Source organism: Aethalodelphis obliquidens, unplaced genomic scaffold (genome assembly GCF_003676395.1).
Source record: "Aethalodelphis obliquidens isolate GAN/ISIS:26980383/991018 unplaced genomic scaffold, ASM367639v1 scaffold3, whole genome shotgun sequence".
Classification (NCBI taxonomy): Eukaryota; Metazoa; Chordata; class Mammalia; order Artiodactyla; family Delphinidae; genus Aethalodelphis; species Aethalodelphis obliquidens.
In genome coordinates, this window is record NW_020837947.1 from 69,215,314 (window position 1) to 69,237,642 (window position 22,329).

At 48.4% G+C, this 22,329-nt stretch overlaps 1 protein-coding gene across 1 annotated transcript in view; it reads right to left on the reverse strand.

Annotated features, from left to right (window-relative positions):
- The window catches only part of NT5E (5'-nucleotidase ecto), a 44,941-nt gene that overhangs the window by 19,275 nt on the left and 3,337 nt on the right, over nt 1–22,329 (reverse strand). Inside the window, exons 2-3 of the mRNA XM_027091240.1 lie at nt 10,351–10,573; nt 5,161–5,349 (exon numbers count right to left, since the gene is read on the reverse strand). Of these exons, the coding sequence (XP_026947041.1) occupies nt 5,161–5,349; nt 10,351–10,573 (412 nt within the window). The remainder of the gene's footprint in view (nt 1–5,160; nt 5,350–10,350; nt 10,574–22,329) is intronic.

A 22,329-nucleotide genomic window follows, 5' to 3' on the forward strand; every position in this document is an offset into this window, starting at 1 on the left:
AAGCTCAGAGTGGTTAAGTAACATGTCTGAGGTCGGACAGCCAGCAGTGACCAACCCCGGGGGGAGACTGTGGCCGTCGGAGTCCAAAGCCCTGTCCATGACCCCGTGCTGCTTGTCACAGTGAGGCTGGAAAAATGAGGTCCTTCTTGAAGACCATCGAGGGGCAAACTTAGGGCAACACGGATGGCAGCCCCGGGAAGAGGTCTGCCCTGTGGCAGGAGCAGGCTTTGGATTTCACAATATGCAGTCGGTCATCAGCTTGCCTGACAACTCAACCCTGCCAAAGGATGTGACCCTGTTTTACAGATCATTTGGGGTTTGGCTCACCCCGCTTCGCCCTGGAAAGCGGTTTCATGAGACGTAACTAAAACCGATCAGCGTTATGTGGCTGCAAAAATCGTTAAGCAGAAGGCTCTGGCTTTGCTCCATGAAGGAAGCTGCTGCTGTGCTGGCCTATGGCTGGAAGCTGACCGAGGGGTCCTGAGTAGCGACCCCTGGGACAAGTGAGTCCCGGGACCACCAAGGACATCATCTTTGAAGTTACCGGCCACACCTCTGTCCTCTGGCTCATTCTCCCGGCTCACTCAATACACCCACACATCAGCAATCCTACGGATGCCCAAAGGAAGCAGTTCTTTGTCGGAGAGTGTTTCCCTGTCCTGTGGATGTAGTAAATAATAAGAGCACTTTCTTGTTCTAAAAGACAAGATTATCTCAACTACAAGAGTGAAAATCAATGGCGAGATGAACAATGATTGCGAACCACAACCAAGGCTTTTGTCCTCGCTCGCTTATTCTAACAAAGCAGGGGTGGCTCCGCCCCTGCACTCGGAGTACCCGGCCGCTGGCTGCCGTGGGTAGAACAAACGCTAAGGTTTCCTGGTTTTGTTTATACTTAAACTGTGAACTCCATTTGTTTTGAGAACAAAATACGGTGGTTATTAAAATCATTTATGTTCTCTAAGTCAATGAAAAGGCTTGAATTTCATATTCAAGAAACGTGTGCCAAAACCCAGAAGCAACACAAATGAGGTACTTAATACAAAAAGCTGTTCAAATAAAGAAATCTTACTGAAAAAATAAATTTTTTTTTTTTTTTTGGCCACGCCATGCGGCATGTGAGATCTCAGTTCCCTGACTAGGGATCAAACCCATGCCTCCAGCAGTGGAAGCAGGAAGCCCTAACCACTGGACCACCAGGGAAGTCCCAAAAGAGCTTACTTTTAAAGGAGCTGCATCTGTCAGCATTCACTCAACAATCCTGGGCACCCGCCTTCCGGGTGTCAGCCAGAGACGTGGTGGTGAGTCTGTAATGGACGCTCCCAGGCTAAGGAGGAGAAGTGACACCTGCTGGGCTGGGAGGGGAGGAGGGTTCACCAGACCGAGGTTTCCGTGAGGCTGCAGGCCTCTTCGCCGAGGAATAAGGGTGAGAGAGCCTTAAGGAGAGGAGGGAGGTGGGCAGTGGGGCTGTGGGCATGCCGCAATTCAGGATGATGACCGGGTCTCAGCCTGTGGTCCCAGAAGTGAGGTTGCTGAAAAGGAGGCGACAGTCACGAGTTGATAGGATCAAGGGACTCTGAACTTGGGTACTGGCTCCACCATCCATATAGACACTCAGCCAGGATGCAGGCAGGAGCGGGAGTGCAGAGGAAGACAGGACGTTGGGTGCTAAATTCTTGGTGACACCGGGGAGGGGCTTAGGTGACAGTGATAATGGGGGGGGAGACAGGGTAACCAGGAGGTGTGAGCCTCAAAGGAGCTGGAGGTATAAAGAAAATCACTGCAGTAACCTAAGGAAGTTAGAGAGTATTCTACCAAGAAATGTTTTACTTCCCCAAATTCCCGCAAGTAAGCAGTCAGGCTCTTGGCATGGATGCCTTTCTAGGGAGCAGGGTGTTTGAACAGAAGGGATCATAGATGTCACGCTTGTAACTCCTTAACTGTGCAGATGGAGGAAAGGACGGACGTCTACACTCACCAAGGCCACAGCAAACTGATGGGCTTGCATGATCCAAAATCCAGTTAAAAAAGCGGGAGGCAAACAGAGCGACACCGTCTCAGGAGCCCGTCTGCCTTCAAGGGTCACACGCAGAGGAGAGTCCCCTGGCACACCTGCCACATCTTCCAACCTGCACACACTTTAACTACTTTTTTGTCCAAAGGCAACAGCATGGACCAGTTCCTTAACTCTAGGATTTAAATCCTTTAGAAGTCTGCATTCTAGCCCTCATCCTCGCAGCTCTGACATTTTGCAAGCCTGGACGTGGAAGTCCTCTCCTCTTCATCCCAATGTGAGAATGGTCAGGCAATACCAGGGTTGTCTGGTCTGCATGTGCACGGCGGCTGTAATCCAGAGAACCTGCAGGGGCTTCACTATTTGGAGGGGAACCGTCCATGTGCTCTTTTGGTCGTGCCCCACTTAAAGCTGAGGTTTTAAAAATATGGACTGGTGACAAGACAATGAATCTTATTCAACAGGTAGTCACCAGCATTTTAAAAAAAATTAAATAACAGAATAGAAAATATCAGGTGCAATCCCGACACTTTGTGAAATTCCCTTTCAGGTGAGTGTGTTTGTGTGTGTTCGGTCCTGTGTGTGTGCTGAAATGGTTCTCGGCAAGATTTAAAATTCCAAAAGATGTATTATTTTAACCCTAATTTGATTAACTAATCATATTTAACTTTAAGCTAATTCCAAAGGCAATTCAGCGGAGGGTTGTTTCTTGTTGTTGCTTTGTTTGTTTTTCGAGGCTGGGAAAATTTATTTAAACAAGCAAATATGCCTCATCCTCTACTGTGTCCTGGAATTACCTTTCATTGTTAAGTTCATTCCTCACCATGATGAATGTCCAAATTGAATATTTTCATGAGAACAAGTTTAATCTTGGTAAGCAATCATGAAATGTGAGATAAATGACAAAGATGCTACAGGCAGTCTTTTCCAGAGACTGTAATTATCTACTTTAAGGTTTATGGATAAGCAAATTGTAATTTTTATCCTCACATCTTTCTTCCATCCAGTCATTCATCATTCACTAAACTCATCTTCCCAAAAGGCACATCCTCTTTTGCAGGATTTCATTGGAGCATCGTCACTGACATTCTGAAGCGAAGCTAACAGGTTCAGAGAGGGTGACTACTCAAGGTCCTTCAAGTGAAAGAGGAATAAGGACTTCTGACCCAATACTGTGTTTCTTTCTTTCCTTTTTTTTAAAAAAATAATTTGTGTCTCTTTTTCTCATTGTAAAAGCAACATGCATTCATCATTTGAAAACACTCAAAGGTGCTAAGAAGAAATTAAAAATTACCCATACTCTCTTCTTAGTGAGAACTTTTAACAGGTTTGGACATTTCTTACTGCTTTGGGTTTTTTTTTTTTTTTTTTTTTTTTGTGGTACGCAGCCCTCTCACTGTTGCGGCCTCTCCCGTTGCGGAGCACAGGCTCCGGACACGCAGGCTCAGCAGCCATGGCTCACGGGCCCAGCCGCTCCGCGGCATGTGGGATCTTCCCGGACCGGGTCACAAACCCGTGTCCCCTGCATCGGCAGGCGGACTCTCAACCACTGCACCACCAGGGAAGCCCTGTTTTGGGTATTTTTAATTGCTGCTTTTATAAAAATAGGATTGCCTGAGATAGCTCACATAGAGACGGGCGAAGCAGCAACCTCTCCAAGGGGAGGGTTGTTCCCCATCGAAGTCGTCCTTCCCAGAGCTGATAGAAGCCAGTTCCAGCAGGCTCTCCTGCTCGTCTTCCTTTTCTTGAAAATACTTTAAAGCCCCATGAAGCAGTGGTTGGGGCAGGGAGAGGGCATGGTGGGAAAGACTCACTGAGCCAGACCCAAAAGTTTTGCGACAGTATATGTTCAAATGGGAAAAAAAAGAGTTAGACTTTTCCTAACTAAAACTACCTGATACCAAGGGGGGACAGAGAGGGAGGGAGGGAGGGAGGGAGGGAGGGAGAGAGAGAGAGAGAGAGAGAGAGAGAGAGAGAGAGGGAGGGAGGGAGAGAGAGAGAGAGAGAGAGAGAGAGAGACATGTGGAAGGAATGGAGGGAAGACGGGAAGGAAGGAAGAAAAGAGAGAGGGAAGGGAAAGAGGGAGAGGAGGAGGGAGGGATGGAGAGAGGGGAAGGGAGAGGAGGGGGGAAGAAATCGAGGGAGGAGAGAGTGCTTGCAAGAGCATGGGGGCCTGTGGCTTCTAGGGCACCACAGTCCTGGGATGCTGCAGGGTTAGGGCTTGAGCCCAAGTTCCAGCTTCTGCCACCTGTGAACCTACCAATCAAGTCCTATCACCTTGAGCTGTGAAGGCCTTATTTACATTATGTTGTTTATGCTTAAAATTTTTATATGCATGTTGCTTTTTGATGTACAATGACTTTTAGTTGGGCCTCAGTAACCTTTTATATATTTGAATGTGTATGTTATATATATTTATAATTTACATAAGTGAATGAAATTGACATACTCATGAAACCAATAAATTACTCTTCGTAATGTCTCTTTGCATGGAGGCAACCAAAATGTCCATCAACAGATGAATGGATAAAGAAGATGTGGTACATATACACATTGGAATACTATTCAGCCATCAAAAAGGATGAAATAATGCCAATTGCAGCAACATGGATGGACCTAGAGATTATCATACTAAGTGAAGCAAGTCAGACAGAGAAAGACAAATATCATATGATATCACTCATATGTGGAATCTAACTTAAAATGATATAAGTGAACTTATTTACAAAACAGAAATAGACTCACAGACATGGAAAACAAACTTATGGTTACCAAAGAGGAAAGCAGGGGACGGACAAATTCGGAGTTTGGGATTAACATACACACTACTATGTATAAAATAGATAACCAACAAGGACCTACTGAATAGCACAGGGAACTCTACTCAATATCTTGTAATAACCTATAACGGAAAAGAATCTAAAAAAGAATGTACATATACATATGACTGAATCACTTTGCTGTAAACCTGAAACTAACACAACATTGTAAATCAACCGTATATTTCAATAAAATGTTTTAAAAAGTCTCTTTGAGTAAGATTTATACATGTTACCACTCAGTGTGCACCACCTGTGTACATTATTACATGTATCTATTATACTATATATGTAACGTATATCATCTAGCCCTCCCGCTGCCATTACCTGTGTAAAGAAACGTGTTGGAATGTCCTCCCACCACTACGTCCACACCCTTCACTTTCTGAGCGATGAGTTTATCCATTTCAAAACCAGAATGTCCCAGTGCAATAATTTTGTTCACATTTAGAGTTTGTAGCTTATCTACTTCAGGTTGCAATGCAGCGATTTCATCTTCGAATACTAAATTCGTTCCTAAGGAAGAAAATAAATATGGACATTTATTGACAACGATTTTTTATTATATTGCTTATTATACAAGCAGACCAAATAAAAACACCTTAATCTCCTAAAGCTCTTAAATTACTAAGACCAAAACTTATTTATAAATTCAGTATAAAATCTCTACAAAGCCAATACAAATTCACAGCAATACGCTCAGTTGCATTCGTTTAATGTTGCACCGGTTTCAGGTTGTGGATGATATTGTGTTACTCAAATTCCAACAGTGAGGAGGCTTCAGATTTGGAATCTCTCTATTTTTTTACATCTATTTGTATATTTAGACTTCCATCAGGCCAGTGCTGAGCGTGGCTGAGCACATAAGCATGATGGGTTGTACCTATGCCAAGTCACTATGCTGCACACCTTAAACCCATACAGGTGCTGGATGTCAATCATATCTCAATAAAACTGAAAAAAACCAACCAGATTAGCTACTCTACGGCTTTGTTTGCAAGTTCAACATAATCAGTCTTCACACTTGAAACTCTGTCAGCAATTAGCCCTTGAATGCCAATTGTACGACACCGTTGACAACTCTGTCTTGTTCACTGGCTAAGGTCAGCATTAGAGCATCACGGAGCTCTGATTAGATGGCAGCGGGCGGGGGGCGTCCCATCCAAGGACTGCCGGCCCTGGGAGCATGCGCATCCTTCCCTGGAGGCTCGCCCCGCACTCAGTGGGAGCGGAAGCTTGACCACTGGTGCAGCTGGTGAGTATGGGTGTGACTCCCCAGCTGGGCGCTCTGTGTGTCGCAGGCACGTGCTACCCCTGTGGCCAAACCCCAGCGCGGCCTGAGGGCTTATGGCTCTGACTGGCACACAGGTGACTGCAAACACAGACACGCTGCCCTGAAGTCACGTCCAGCCGCCTGTGACTCGGGATCCTCTAGAGGATCCAGATTCCCTTATGCAAATATCTCAGAAGCATCTCTCAAATGAGAATGCCGAACATGAATCAGTCTCGTAACGATCTTTCGAAACCCAGGAGTCTGCCGTCTCCAGTGTGAAAAGGATTCAACTCTCTAAGGAGCTACAGGACTGTTAAACTCATCCCTTGTGATGCCGTGGGGTTTGGGGGGTCTCCGTGTGCTCCAGCGGGGAACTCTGGAGTCTCTCGAACCAGTCAAGCCAACACGTGCCAACGAGCACATAAAATAAACAGCATGGCTGACGGCAAAGCCGGGGGCATCCCAAACGGACGGCCTGAAAACGAGTGGCTCACAGATGTGGGGTGGGACCCGCAGTGCTGTAACGCACAGGCAACATTTAAAAATCAAGAGGTGATGTCTGCAGGGTAGAAATAGAGAAACAGACGTAGAGAACAAACGTAGGGACACCAAAGGGGGAAAGGGAGGGTGGGATGAATGGGGAGATTGGGATTGATATATATACACTAACACGCATGAAACAGATAACTCATGAGAACCTGCTGTATAGCACAGGGAACTCTACTTAATGCTCTGTGGTGACCTAAACGGGAAAAAGAGGGGATATATGTATACATAGAGCTGATTCATTTTGCTGTACAGCAGAAACTAACACAACATTGTAAAGCAACTATACTCCAATTAAAAAAGAAAAAGAAATCATCTATCCAATCCTACTTTACTTTTGAAAAGTAAATAAATATCGATTTTTTTCAAAAAAAAATCAAGAGGTGTAACAGCTTGGCCACCATTGTCTGCCATGAGGCCATCAAGAATAATAATATGCTTCTTGCCAGTCACCCCAAGAAGCTCAGGGCTCCCAGGTCACCCCCAGTGCCATGTCACCATCTCTGTGAGCTGCTCATTGAGTCTCTCCTTAAAACGACAAGGTGAGCTCACCCCTATGCCCCACTTGCCACCCCGTCTCTGGCTTAATTTCTCTCTATATCTTTTATCACCTTCTGGCACCACACATTTTCCTCATTTATTTCTTCTCCCACTAAACGTGAAGCTCCAGTGGGCAGGGCTTTTTGGGGGGTCAGCATCTCTGATGCCTAGAACAGTGCCTGGCACAGAGGCAAGCTCTCAGGGGAATGAATGAAAGAATAACTGAAGAAATGTTTGCTGAGACTTTCAGACAACGCTACCGTCCTCTACTTCAGTGTGGCTGGCAAGAAGAAAGAAAAAAGTTGAGAGAAAGGCCTCTGAGGACAAAGGAATGTGTTCTCCTAACACATCAGAAACCTCACAGGATCGGTCATCTCACATACAGAAAGCGTGGGATATATTTCAGTATATCATGAGGGGAGTGAGAGGAAGTTCATTATCTAGCTAAAATAAATTAAACGTGCTAGAAATACAAATGATACTTGTGGGTCACCAGCACGGGAGGAATGAGGCTGGATTTGGGGTCAGAGGTCTGTAGGGGGAGCCGGGCTGCTGGGACTGTGGTCTTGGGAGAAGCAAGTGTCCTTCTCCACCCCTGCCCAGCTCCTGCCCTGGCCCCTGCATGGTGCAGCCTTTCTCTCTTGAGAGCTGCTGGAAAGAGCATGGCCCCTTCGGAGCCCCTGTCTGTTGTAACCTGGTAAAGAACTAAGATGGGGTGCTGTCAGAGTCCCAGACAGGGTGGTCTGAGCTCTGGAGCCCTTTGTCTCTCCACCACCCCACTCCCCTTCTATCTTTTTACCGGTGACTATTTAAAAAAATTTTTTTTGAAGTCTTTATTGAATTTGTTACCATACTGCTTCTGTTTTATGTCTTGGTTTTTTGGCTGCCAGGCATGTGGGATCTTAACTCCCCGATCAGGGATTGAACCCGCACCCCCTGCATTGGAAGGCAAAGTCTTAACCAGTGGACCGCCAGGGAAGTCCCTTTCTTGGTGGCTATTAAAGGAGGGGTAATGCTTTTCTCCAAATCATGCTGAACTCCTCAGCCTGACAATCCAGTCTTCAGTCCCCCTTTCTAGCTTTCTCTGCTTAGAACCCATGTTCCAGAAAACTGAACACCCAGCCACTTTGGGACTGTGGTCCCACACCTGCCTGCTCTCACAAGTTCATTCCAGCAACTTTCACTGGGAACCTCCCCTGTGCTGACACCCAGCAGGTCCCCGTCCTCAGGAGCTTGCGTCCTATCAGGTGACTCTGACCTCACTCCTGGAATGCCCTTTGCCCCAGTTGCTTCGCACAACCTGGAGAGGCCAAGTAAGGTCTTCATCGCGTCTACCTCACCCCCAAGCTGGCCATCACGTCCTTCGCTCACCAGAACCCCTCCCTCTCCCTCCCTGACTTTGTTTATGACTCTCCTATGGCGTTAATTACATGCCGCCTTAAATGAACTCAAAACCCCCTGGGTGGAACAGACATTATGGAGACACATAACTATTCAGTTATTCAACACGTCCACATCTTTAGCCCAAGATCCTCAGCTGGCCACTCTACTGGGTTCCAGATTTTCACTGAGAGGAGACCCAGCTGTGTCCTCAGGCTGCTCCAGTCATGCAGGAAGCCCAGAGCGAGGACAAATGTGATGAGGGGGAGGCGTTTTCTGGGGGTGACGGGGACCCAACAGCAGAAGCGTCCCACCCGAGGGCGCCCTGCGGCAACCAGGCCACATTACTCCAGCCCTACCCATGTCGGTGATTGGTTCACTCTGTAATCGCCACCCTGGCCTCTTGGCAGAAAAGCCCCAGGTGGTTCAGAGGCAGCACCCCCTGAGCCCCGGGGAAGGTGTGATCAGCCCGCACAGCGATGTCTGCAGGGGTGGGGAGAGGAAGAGGTCAGGCCGGGTGGTGGAGAGCAGCCCGAGACCAGGTCCCTCTGGTGGGACCACGTCCCTCTGAGGCAGAAGAGCACTCCTAAGACACTTCAAAAGCCAGTGCCTCAGCAGAAGCTAACACACCAGTGTAAAGCAATTACACTCCAATAAAGATATTAAAAGAAAAAAAGCCAGTGACTCATCACGTCCGTGGCTACCCTCTGTGGCTTCACAATGATCTCAGCAACAGCCGGTGACCGTGTGCAAAGGCTTGGTCACCGTGCGATAGACGTCCACCTGCCACCTGGGGTGCCTGACAAGCCCCAGGTCCCCAGCCGTGGAGAGCGGCCCAGCCCTGCATCCAAGCCCCGCAGGACCCTCTGGGCCCCGGAGCCGCTCAAGGCCAACCGTTGACCTTTTCGTTGTTTCCGACGGCCTGCAACTATTTTAAACAGCAGCAACAGACATGTGACTTTTCTAACTGTTAATTAGATGTCCTTTATCAGTTCATTCTTAACGAAAACCCTTATTTCCCTTTTTTCTTCAAATGCGGAAAGAACACTGATTTGGATAATTTAGAAAAAAACATCTTTTTGTTTTTACTGCCAAAGTGCTCCTCTAAAAGTGGCTCAAAAATGTTTTCTGAATGGTCTTAGGGTTATACATATGTGCGCGTGTGTGTGTGTGTGTGTATAGATATAGCAGATATATATATATCTCCTGTATGGTATATATACACATATACACACACACACACACACACACAAGACCATTCAAAAATGTATATATATTTCCCAGAAAGCCAGATACAACAAAGTCATTAAAACTGTAAGAGACAAATAACTAAGAACAGAGAAAGCAGAGTTAACTGGACATGTAATAATCACATTAGAAAAGGAAAGTTGAGGTAAATTGAGGTAAAACCCTGGCTCTGGGCTCTGCCTCCACAGGAAGAAGGGCGTGAGTCACGTGGCTCTCATCCTCCAGTGAGGGACTCTGTACGGTTCAGCACTGGATATCAGCGGCCCTCTCGTCCAATTCTGAATGCACTGAATTAAACAAAGATACTGTTTATGTCAACAAAGAAGTTCATCGAGCAGGAGGGCGAATGTCTTTAAGAAGTAACTCAGGGCAACTGGGAGCCACTGGACTCGTTTTTCAGTGTCATCCTAAGTACACACGTGTCCAACACCACACGTTCCTACTTTAACCAACGGTCCAGAAAAATAATGCCAAGCTCTGATTCAGTGCATCTATTTTCAAGCAACAAGTGCTGTAAAAGAAGAAAATACCTGGATTGGAGAGGAAAGGGGTTTCTTTTGAAGTGTATCCGACAATCCCTACAACTTCATCACCAACAGGAAGAATTTTATACGGCAAATAAAGTCCTGATATTTGAGACGCCAGCGGCCCCTTGGCTTTAATGTTTGCACTCAGAATTGGAAATCTGGCCTCTTTGAGAAGTGGATCAATCAGGCCTTCTACACCATTATCAAATTCGTGATTTCCCAGTGCCTGGTAGAAAGGGAAAAGAGAAAAAGAATCAGGTACTCTGGAATTGCCAGTAAAAGCATACTTTAAAGAACATTACCTTGGGGAATTCCCTGGCGGTCCAGTGGTTAGGACTCCGTGCTTTCACTGCTGAGGATGAGGGTTCAATCCCTGGTCGGGGAACTACAACCCTGCGAGCCAGGCGGTGTGGCCAAAAAACAGTTACCCTGGCACGGGGCTCCCAAACCTGGCGGAGCCCTAGGAAGCCGACTGCATGACTGCTGTCCTTCTCAGGCTCAGAGACTTTATTCTGGGGCCCTGGGGTTGGGCCCAGGGGCAACCAGATCACCAGGCTGGTTTGAAAACTGCTCCCCAGGGTCCATACCACCTGCTGAAGGTGGCATCAATGTGCATAGGAGTCACCTAGAGACCTGGCTGGGTGTCCACTGACCTGCCACTCCCAGATCTGGGACAGGTCAAGAGTCTGTACGGGCTCAGAGCCAGGGCTTTGGGAGGAGCTGGCATGCTTTAACACAACCCTTGTTCCCACCTGCTTCCCTCGTTTCCTTTCCTCACTGTTCTGGGACTGGCTCTAGGGGGCAAAATGACCACTTTGACGTCTGGCAGCTTCCCCTGGGGTGATGCTGACAAAACACAACGTGCCAGCCACCTCCTCAAAGGCCTTCCGCCCCCTTGTCCGCGGGCCTCCTGGAAGAAGCCCACCTCCTGGGGGCACGCACCCACCTGCTCCGGCTGCCAAGCCTGATTTGCTAACTTAGTACTTAAACCAGTGAGTCTCAAACTTTCTCAACACCACACCCGATTTTGCTCCACCTTGAGGGTCATCTGAGAACAGGCCTGGAAGTGCTGGCGGGTGACCCCTCTGTCTAAATGAACCCCCCCCCCCCATATTCTCTTACTGCCCCGCCCTTCTCCTTCCTGCACGCTCCCCTCCGCAGCGGTGCGCTCTGCATGCCCGTGGGGTCCTCCCCGCGTGGAGAGCTCCCTGAGCCACTGCGTCCCACCACCTCCACCCTGCTCAGCCCTGGAGCCCCTCACCTGCCCGGCAGGTGCCCCCTGGGTGCCTGGGCTCAAAGGGCCATGTGTGTTGTGTCCTCACGTGCACTGCTTCTCCACGGAGAAAGCAGCACAGTGTCTTCATGTCCCCATGTGCCTGTCTCTCCGACCAGACTCAGAATTTCTGAACTTGCCTTTCCCCCCCGTTTCTGAGTATCTGCTCATTTTTACTTCTTCCTCTTACCTAACTGCTTCCCTCTTCAAGGCTGACCGAGTTAAAGGTTCTCCCAGTCTTCGGTAATTGCCTTTTTCTCTTCTATTCTTAGAACACTATGGTTCTTTCCTATGGTGAAATAAGTCTGCCTTATGAGGTTACAATAACTATCTTGCTTAGCTGTAAAGTTTTTTTTTAAAAAATGAATGTTCCTACAGCTCTTCACGAGAGATTATCCAATAAGTCGGCCGCCTTACACTGTACCATTATATTGCTAGCACTCCGCAACAGCTGAAGTTACATTTTTCCTTTATTTGTCTTGCTTGGTGACTCCTCCTTGGACTTGAGTGTAATGCCCTGAAAGTGGTGATCTTGGCTGCCTTTTCCCCTCTCTGCCCCGCGGGGAGAGGAGCCCTGATCCGGGTGCTTGGAGCGGTGCATGGGTGCCTGAAATATCTCCCTGGCACTCACACCTTCCACTCCAAACTGAACACCTGCTGCCCTGTCTTTTCTCCTGACTCTTCATCTGTCTCTCCGGCTGCCACGTGGACATTGCCCTCCAGGGTCTTACAGGCACCCCAAGCTCACCCGGTTCAAAGCCCCTGCCTCGGGCTTCCCTGGTGGCGCAGTGGTTGAGAGTCCGCCTGCCGATGCAGGGGACACGGGTTCGTGCCCCGGTCCGGGAAGATCCCACATGCCGCGGAGTGGCTGGGCCCGTGAGCCAATGGCCACTGAGCCTGCGCGTCCGGAGCCTGTGCTCCGCAACGGGAGAGGCCACAACAGTGAGAGGCCCGCGTGCCACAGGAAAAAAAAAAAAAAAAAAGCCCCTGCCTCTGGGATTCCCATCTTGGTCCAGGTGCTATCATCTCCCAAGTCAGTACAGCCAGAAGCCCTGGGGCAGCTGAATCCGTCCCCCTCGCTGCCTCTCCCACATCTCCCAGCAGCATCCCTTCCCTTTGGCTAAATGCTCTGGTCCAGCCCACCCCATTGCTCCCACCCACCTGCGCCCTGGCCACTCCTTCTGGGAACTGCAACAGCTTCCCAGCCGGGCCTCCAGCTACCACCATCGCCTTCTCTGAACCATCCTGCACGCATCTTGCTGCCAGAATCATCTTTCCAAAACGCAAATCTGAACTTGTCCGTCCGACCTTAAGGTCCCACAGAGGCTCCCCACTGCCTTTGTGATAAAGTTCAATGTCCTGAGCTCTCTGAGGTCTGGTCTCGCCTTCCCCTTCAGCCTCCCTCTGACACCCACCCCCAGGCAGCAGTCAGGCCTGACGCCATGACTAACGAGCAGTGATTCAGGCACATTTCTAAACTGCAGCTTCCTCCGGAAGAGCAGTCAATGAATAAAACAAAAGTCGTAATGAAAACGAGCCGGCATTTACTAAGCACTCTCCACACACCATGCCAGGTGAGTTTGCAGAGCAAAGCTGGTTTCCTGTTGTGACGTTGGTACTATTACTATCCTCATGTTACAGAGGAGAACAACTGAGCTCTACAGACGTTAAATCAATCGTTCAAAGTCACACGATTAGGAAGTGGTGGAGCTGGGACCAGAGCCACTTCTGTTTGACTCCAACCTTCTTCACCTCTATGCTTGGATGTAATGGGTTTCGCATAAGGCCTAGTACAGGGTGAGCTCTCGAAATAAAATCCTGACTACTCGTACTTTTCCATGCTCTCACGGATCTCTGTCCCTCTGTATATGATGGAGAAAAGATGATCAATTGATACATACATAGGGAGACAGAACATTCCTTTCCCATGCCAGGCCTTTACTACTTTATTCAACGAATGGCCTTAGCTCCTGAAGTCTGATGGTCCTTCTGGAAGAAAGACTTCCCCAAACCCTCGTGGTCGTCCCTGAGTTAGCTGTCCTTCTCTGCTCCGAAGGTCCCCTCAGGCAGCCCTAGCAGACCCCACAACTGCCCACTGAGTCCCCGTATCACCCAGCACAGTCCCTGGAGCAGAGCATGAATAAATGAATGAGCAGAAAAATCTCCATCAAATGTCCTTCTCCTACACACAGCTGACTCTTCCTACAAAAATCAAGGCAGGACGTGCTCCACGGAGTTGCCTGGGAGCGACCTGGTGCTCACTGCCGGCTCTCCCACCCTCCCCATGGCTCCCCGCTGCCCCCTATCCCGCCATCAACCTCCAGCAGGAACTCACCCTCAGTAAGCCAGTGAAGGAGACACTTGTGAGGATGCGCGTGATCCCAGGTGTTGGCAAAGAGTCTCCACAACCTCAGAGAAACCCCTGGAGAAGCGCTGCAACACCCAGGCGACCCTCCCTTCCCCTCACGACCCACCAGCCACCAAGCTCCATTGCTCCTGCACCGCCCCAGCCAGGGCGCCCCTCCTCTCTGCGCTCCCAATGCCCCACTCTGCCTCATCGCTCTTCACCCACACCTTTGCAGAGTCTCCGAGCCGGTGTCTGGTCGCCAGGCTCACACACCTCTCGACCACAGCCCGCGGGCCCCCAGAACGCGCATCCCCAAACACCCACCCGACCGCTTCTAGCCCTGGTGTGAGTCTCTGCGAGACTCCCCCCCTGCCCACCGAAACCCCAGCCCTGCCTCCTCGGACGCCGCATGAGCGAGCCCCTCCCTGATCTCCCTGAGCTCTCGCGTTTTTTCTGCCAGACCAGGTGCCCTCAGTTCCAGGAACACTAATCCACCTGCACGCAATGAGCTGCCTTAGATGCAGCCCAAGGTGAGCTCCGTGAGAAGCCTTTCGTGGCGCCATGACCGCAGACAGCCCTCCAGCCACATCCGTCACACCTCGCTGCCGCTGTCCACACATCTTTCTCCCGGAGGCAGGAGTGGTGTCGACTGTCCCAGTGTCCTTGGTGATGCCAGATGAGCGCCTGGCACCAGCGCCCTGCAGGTGTTTACTGAACGGATAGTAAAACCACCTGCTTCTTTCAAACGGGCTCCATTTTCACCTATGATTTGGTAAGTGAGCCACTGAAACTTTTCAGTAGAAGGCAGGATATAAAAACACTTGGTAAATAGTAGTTAAGTGATACTTAGTTGTAAAACAAGAGAAACAAAATTGCTTGGAAGCAGGTGAACCAGACAGTAAGCTTGGAAGCTTAGCCAACTGCTTCACAATTCATCGCCTGGTCCTCTTATTTCATTTCCTGTGTGTGTGGGTTTTTTAATTAATTAATTTATTTTGGACTGCGTTGGGTCTTCGTTGCTGCGCGAGGGCTTTCTCTAGTTGCGGTGAGCGGGGGCTACTCTTCGTTGTGGTGCCGGCTTCTCTTGTTGCGGAGCACGGGCTCTAGGTGCACGGGCTTCCGTAGTTGTGGCGTATGGGCTCAGTAGTTGTGGCTCGCGGGCTCTAGAGTGCAGGCTCAGTAGTTGGGGTGCACAGGCTTAGCTGCTCCGCGGCATGTGGGATCCTCCCGGACCAGGGATCGAACCCATGTCCCCTGCATTAGCATGCGGATTCTTTTTTTTTCTTTTAACATCTTTATTGGAGTATAATTGCTTTACAATGGTGTGTCAGTTTCTGCTTTATAACAAAGTGAATCAGCTATACATATACATATATCCCCATATCCCCTCCCTCTTGCGTCTCCCAATCCCACCCCTCTAGGTGGTCACAAAGCACCGAGCTGATCTCCCTGCGCTATGCGGCTGCTTCCCACCACTGTGCCACCAGGGAAGTCCCTCCTGTGTTTTAATTTATATTTCCACTAATATCTTATTGGCATTTGTTGGTGAATAGATTTTTAAACAAAGTTTTCTGAACTGTTCAGTGTCTTGTCTTGCACATGTGAACGCTGTACAGATTTCATGATAGCAGTTGGCAAGAAAATGGAACTTTCTGAAGTGTCTTTCTATTGGGAATCTACCAAGGGGATCAACTCTTTGGTCTATCAAAGGATACCTATAGGGTATCTGAATTAGAAAGGGGACATTTCATAGCCCCAGTTTTGTCTACAAAGAAGTGTGAAAATTACCAGTGAATTTGACATGAGGGAATTTCAAGAAAAAGAAAAAATTTTAAAGACAAAAAAATGACAAAAAGAAATACTAATAGTTAAGACTTCCCTGCTACATGGCCAAGCCCTGTTCACACATGAACTCATTCAATTCTCACAATGCTATGAGGTAGGTGCTATTATTTGTCCTTTATAGAGATGGGAAAACTAAGGCACGGGTCTTCCACAGCTAGCAAGCGGCAGAGCTGGGGTCTGAACAAAGCGAGGCTTTAGCATCCGGGACCTTAACTATTCTGCCAAACTGCCGCTAATACAAGCACCTGTAAACCATGATGTAAAAGGATATAGAAAGAATGTATATATACATGTATAACTGAATCCCTTTTCTGTACAGCAGTAATGAACACTACATTGTAAATCAACTATACTTCAATAAAAAATTATAAAGAAATAAAAAATAGTTATTAGAATGGATAAGCAGCAATGTCCTACTATAGGGCACAGAGAACTATGTTCAGTATCCTATGAAAAACCATAATGGAAGAGATTATAGAAAAATACAAGCCTCTGGAAGGGATGAGTATCACTCAACAACCCACTGGTTTCTTCCAGATTTCTACAGCGCCAAGCAACACGGCCCTGGTCCTTGTCCTTAGGAAGGGTAGGGCAGACAGGGAGAGAGCGTGACATAAACACATCCGTCCATGCCATCCATCAAGCAAGTGGGAACCACAGACGGGGACGTGTGTGAGAGAGCCTGGCAAGGACGCAGGCCCGCCCTGCCCGTTAAGGATGGCCAGGGCTCCAAGTGTGAGCTTCACTTGGTCAGGGGAAGCCCCCAGGCAAATGACATCAGCTATATTAACAAATGAGGGGATGAAGACATGACAGCTGAGATAGTCAAAAATGTTCCAAGTGAAGACAAGAGGCTTAAATCCAGGTGGAAGAGAAACGAAGGAAAGAAGAACTGATTTAAGAGCAGCGCAGGACGCATTACACAGAAGAAAAGAATTTCTGTTTTAATCCGCAGAACTCAATTGTGAGAACGTCAAAAAGCCATTTGTCAGAAATTTGCAACACATGAATTTAGTGAGTCATTTAGACACTAGCTCATCCCATGAAGGAGTCTGCAGGAAACCCTATAATTTAAGGGTGAGGGGAGAATCTGGTCTATCATACAACAGGGCTCAGCTGCCAATCACTCAGGGAGACTCAGCAACAACCGTAAGTGGGAAGGATCACAAGGTAGGTCTGGTTTGGGTGGTACATTTCTGGCGCTGTGGCCACTTCTGGTGTTGGGTTGCACTCTACACCCCCAGTTTTAGGCCCTGGTAGGTGAATGTGGCACCTGATTGAATAGCAGAAAAGATTCCCAGACTTAATCCAGCTTTCCTGCACCTCAATGTTCGCTGAATGAATGACTGAACAAACAAGTAGTGAACAGACAGCATTTCACATTTGCCATATAAGCTCTCTGTACATGCAAAATACCCATACCATTGTTACCTTTAGAATCACCTGCTCAACTACTTGGGTTCCAGGCAGGTTTAACTACATCTCGGAGGGGCTAGAAGGCTCCAGCTAATGTTTGGATTCTATATAGAACCAACTATTCAGGTGAGGGAAAAGAAGTGTCAAGGGGATTTTCAAGTTCTGGTTACGCAGCTGAAGAACACAGCCAGGGAAGGAGCTTACACAGCATTCAGAGGCGTCTGTGAGTGAAGTGGGGAACACTGTCAATCTGCTGTGGGATTTGTTTGGTTCCTTCCCCTTTTCAGTTAAGAAAACACAGATGGCTAGGACAAGATGAGCTAAGAAGCTGCCTTTGTTTCCTCCTCTCCGTGCCTGAGGCTGGTCTCACCCAGCCCAGCTCTGGTGTGGAAACTCAGACTGGAACAGGAAGCGTAAGGTCCGGGACCACAGCCACAGGACAGGGTCGGGGTCGGGGGGGTGAATGTTCACATCACTGAGGCCCGAGGATCCACAACCCACTAGACATGTACAACTTCTGAGGTCTGAGCTCTAGGAAAAACTACAACTTTCTTTGCTTTTAAAAAGAGAACAACAAAATTCCCGCTGCCATTAGATATCTCTTTTAAGCTTCCCAAATCAGCAAGGCTAGTCTGTCTTCCCAGAACATCTGCTTTGTTATTGAAGATAAACTCATTTAGTTTCCTCCATATGAGAGGCTTTGCCATTAACCACTTGAATATAAGGTGACTTCTCTTTGCTTAGAGATTGGTTTTCTGGGGAGGAGGGGAAACATGCCCACTGTTGATTTGGGCATATATGGTACCCAGGCATTGTCTTCTGCAGACAAGATGTTTAGTTGGAGAATCCCTCTGCACAGGTATTAGAATTTCAGTCATTTTTGCTTTGTTTTGCTCCTCCCCCCTCCCCCCTTCATAGGTCCTACCCAGCCTCTTTATGTGGTTATGAAGGGCTCAGGCGGGCATGGTCCCCTCCACTGAACAGTAAGTTTCACCCTGGCAGGTCTTGTTCACTGCCCGAAGCACTCAGCACGAAGCCTGGCACAGGCCAGTGCCTAGTGAATATCTGTGGACTGAATGAATAAAAGAACCTCACAGACAGCAGGCTTGAACCTGGGCTCATCATCCTCCCATTGTGGCCACCGCCTTCTATTACGAAGAAGGTAACCCTCCATCCAAAATCCTGGGAACCTGTTTGTCTGGAAGCAGTGGCCACCTGCAGGTACCTGGGAGAAGACCCAAGCCATCCCTCCACAAGGAAAGAGCCGCCATGAAAGGGATGGTGAAGGGGACATAAGAACGTTGTCAGGCAAACTTAGACTTGTGCGTAAAATTCAGCGCCAGCACCAGCCGAGCTATGTTGGCAGATCAGAAGCAAGACAGACGGCAAGGCGCTGAGGCGCTGAGAAATGACAGGGGCAGACCCCCCTCTCCAAATGCCCTGTTTCATAGAGGAGGGATCTGCTGCCCAAACCCACATAGATAATGACCTGCAAAAGCCAAGAAGTAAAACCTGGGTGTCCTGAGGTCCTGTCCAGATCTCTTTCCACCGCTTCTGTCTGCCACAGCCCTACAGGGGACAAGCATGTCCAGTAAGTTCAGGAAACGCCTTTAGCTGGAAATAACAGGCTTCAGCTGTCAGGGGGTAAGCTTACTACACCTCTGCACTCCTGAGGTGTAGTGTTAAACAATGCTGACTCTCCCCGTGTCTGCGGCTTGAACCCTCTTAGTCATCTTTTGATTATAACCTCTCCTGAGCCACTCCTGCCAACAGAAGGTGACCGTGGCTAGCACTGTGCAGAGAACTTTCCATGCTTTATCATCTCCTTTAAACCCCACAGCAATCTATGGGGAGAAGACCGCCATCACACCCACCTTACTCCTGCGGAAAGGAAGGCTCCACGAGGTCCAAGAACCTGCTCACAGCCCATAGATTTTAAGTGGTAGAAAGGGGACCTGATCCCAGACAGTCACCCCCGAGTTCACCCTCACAGCCCTGTGCCACGCTGCCTGCCCACTGAAACTGGTCCCGGTGGCTTCAGCCTTCCTTTCCCCGTCACCATAGTTCCGAACCAGAGTCCCCCTAAAACCGAGCTCCCTTACTGAGTTTATGATTAATCTCTCTGTTCAAAACTTTATTCCCTTTCTTGTCCCCTCTGACCTCAACCACGTGCTAACTGAACAGTAATCAACCAGAGTCAGAGGAGGGAGATGGCCCGTTGTAGATTTCATCATTAACTACAAACTCAGGTGGTTCTCCTAACAGGCCTTGGAGCCATGGACCACCTGGCCAGAGAATTGTAAACCGGAGACATCCTGACTCCAGAAACTGTGATTAAGAAATGTCACAAGACAATGATTAATCCCAGCTCCTTTGTTCATCCCCTTTAAAAACACCAGTAACTCAAAGTCTAAGCTGGAGTGGATCTGAGGCTCATCTCCCACTCCCTTGCTTGGCGCCCTGCAATAAACCTTGACTTTGACACAGACTCCCGCTGTCAGAGTTTGGCTTTCTGCGCCGTGGGCACACGAGCACTTTGCCGGGTTGCATTCAGGGTCCATCATCTCCCACCCAGACCGCTGGCCAGCCCCTTCTCCCCTCCTCTTCTCTGGTATCTTCACCCTCCCATCCATTTCTGTTCATCTTCCAAAACTAGGATTTCCTTCTGTTGCTGGGAGGTGTCTTCTCACATCAACCAGTTCTCTAGTTCTCTGCGGTTACCAACTGTGTGTCCAACAATGCAATTCCATTTTGACACTGTCTACCTGGAGTGAGCATCAGATCACAAATCCCAGGCTCAGAGCCACAAGCCTGCCCCTTCAGATGCCAGCTGCAAGTCTTGGGTCACTTGTACTTCTGACCCATCAGCTACAAATCAAGGATTCCCACGGCCCCTCCACAGGCTGGATAATTTGCTAGAACCACTCACAGGACGCAGGAAAGTGCTTTGGTTACTGTTACTGGTGTATTTTAAAGGCTACAACTCAGGAACAGCCAAATGGAAGACATGCATGGTACAAGACGTGCAAGCAGAGGGGTGCACGTGGCCTCCTGGAGCACACCACCCTCCGGGCACCTCGGTGTGTTCGCTGTTTAGGAGTTTTTATGGAGGTTTCATCACACTGACATGATTGATTAAATCACTGACAACTGGTGATTGGTTCAATCTCTGGGCCCCCTCCCCTCCCCAGAGGTTGAAAGTTCCTACCCTCTGGCCTTTTCCTTTCTGGCCACCAGCCCTCATTCTGAAGCTGCCTAGGGGTTCCCAGCTATCAGTCACCTCATTAGCATACAAAGGACACTCATCACTCATCCCCAAGAGTTTGGGGAGCTATGCTGCCAGGAACTGCAGACAAAGACAAAATGTTTATTTTTCATTAACCACAGTCCCTCTACTCAGAAACCTCCAGTGGCTCCCCATGGCAACAGAGGAGAGCCCACACTTTTCAGGGTGGCCTGTAAACCGTACACAATCTCATCTCCCCTGATTCCTGCCACCTTGCTCTGGTCCGGGCTGATCCATCGTGCAGATTCCTGCCTCTGCACCTGTGCTTCATCCTCCTGCCCCCTCACTAAATCAAAATGGAATCAAGGGACTTCCCTGGTGGTCCAGTGATAAAGAATCTGCTTTCCAATGCAGGGGTCGCGGGTCTGATCCCTGGGCAGGGAACTAAGATCCCACATGCCGCGGGGCAATGAAGCCTGTGCACCACAACTTCTGAGCCTGCACGCCTCAACTAGAGAGCCTGTGTGCCACAAACTAGAGTCCATGCGCCCTGGAGCCCGTGCGCCATAACTAGAGAGAGAAATCCCGCATGCCACAACTAGAGGGAAGCCCGTGCACCACAACTACAGAGAAGCCTGCGCACCGTAACAAAGACCCGACGCAGCCAAAAAAAATTTTTTTTAAAAGGAAATAAATAGAAGCTCGCGCAGGGCAATGAAGACCCAACACAGCCAAAAATAAATAAATAAACAAAAGAAAATAAATAAAATAAATTTTAAAAAATGGAATCAAAATATTTCTTAGGACGCCATTGGTTTAGAGATGTAAGGAACCTCAGATTTTATAGATGAGGAACTGATGACCCAGACTGCTGAATGGCATAGCCCCAGATTATAGATTCATTATCTCTCAAAGGCAGAGAGAAAGGTACCCATCTCTGAATTCCGGGGATGAGCGCTGGGGATGACAAGCTCCAAATGAACAAAGTCTTGTGTAAACTTTCAAAAGCACAAACCACACACACACACACACACACACACACACACACACACAAAATTAATTTGATTATACCAAGTGGAGGATTTCTGTTCAGTGAAAAGACACTACGGACAAAATTACTAAACCTAAATAGAAGATATCTGCAATGTCTAAACTTGATTACAGATCAACACTTAGAATTCCTGAAAATCAGGAAAAATAGAGCAAACCTAATTTTTAAAAATAGAGCAAAGTATGTGAACATGCAATTAGGGAAGAGGAAACCCCCAAAGTTAACAAACATATCAAATTCACTAGTTATTAGAAAAATACAAGATCAAACAATGAGATGTCATTTTACACCTCCTGGAAAGCTGGAGAATGATGCAAAGCAGGGGTAAGGATGCGGGGCTCACATCTGCCTGGGGGTGGGTGTGGTGAGTAGAGGGCTCCAGGAAAGCAGTCTGGCGATCCTTACAGCGCAGTCCCTGTGGCCAGCAATTCTGCCCTTGGGTGTGGATCCCAAAGAAATCCTCACAGGCGGGACCCGCAGGAGGCTGCTCCGGGCAGCGCATTTGTGGAACTGCAGCACGATGTGTGCGATCTCCAAACCCATCATGGGGGAGCAGATGCTAAAACGTGTGGAGGTGTCCATGGAGCAGGATGCACAGTGTACGTACGGGGTAGATACAGAGTGACACCACTCAATGAGGAAACATTAAGAATAGCTCAGTCCAAAAAAAATAATCATCACACCTCTGGTGAGCCCTGCAAATACAAACTGCTACATGGTGTTACAGGATTAGCATTTAAAAAGAATTTTTTTTAATAAATTTTTTTTAAAAAATGTATAAAAAAATTAGTTCAGACAGTGGAACTTAGAAGAGATGGTGGAGG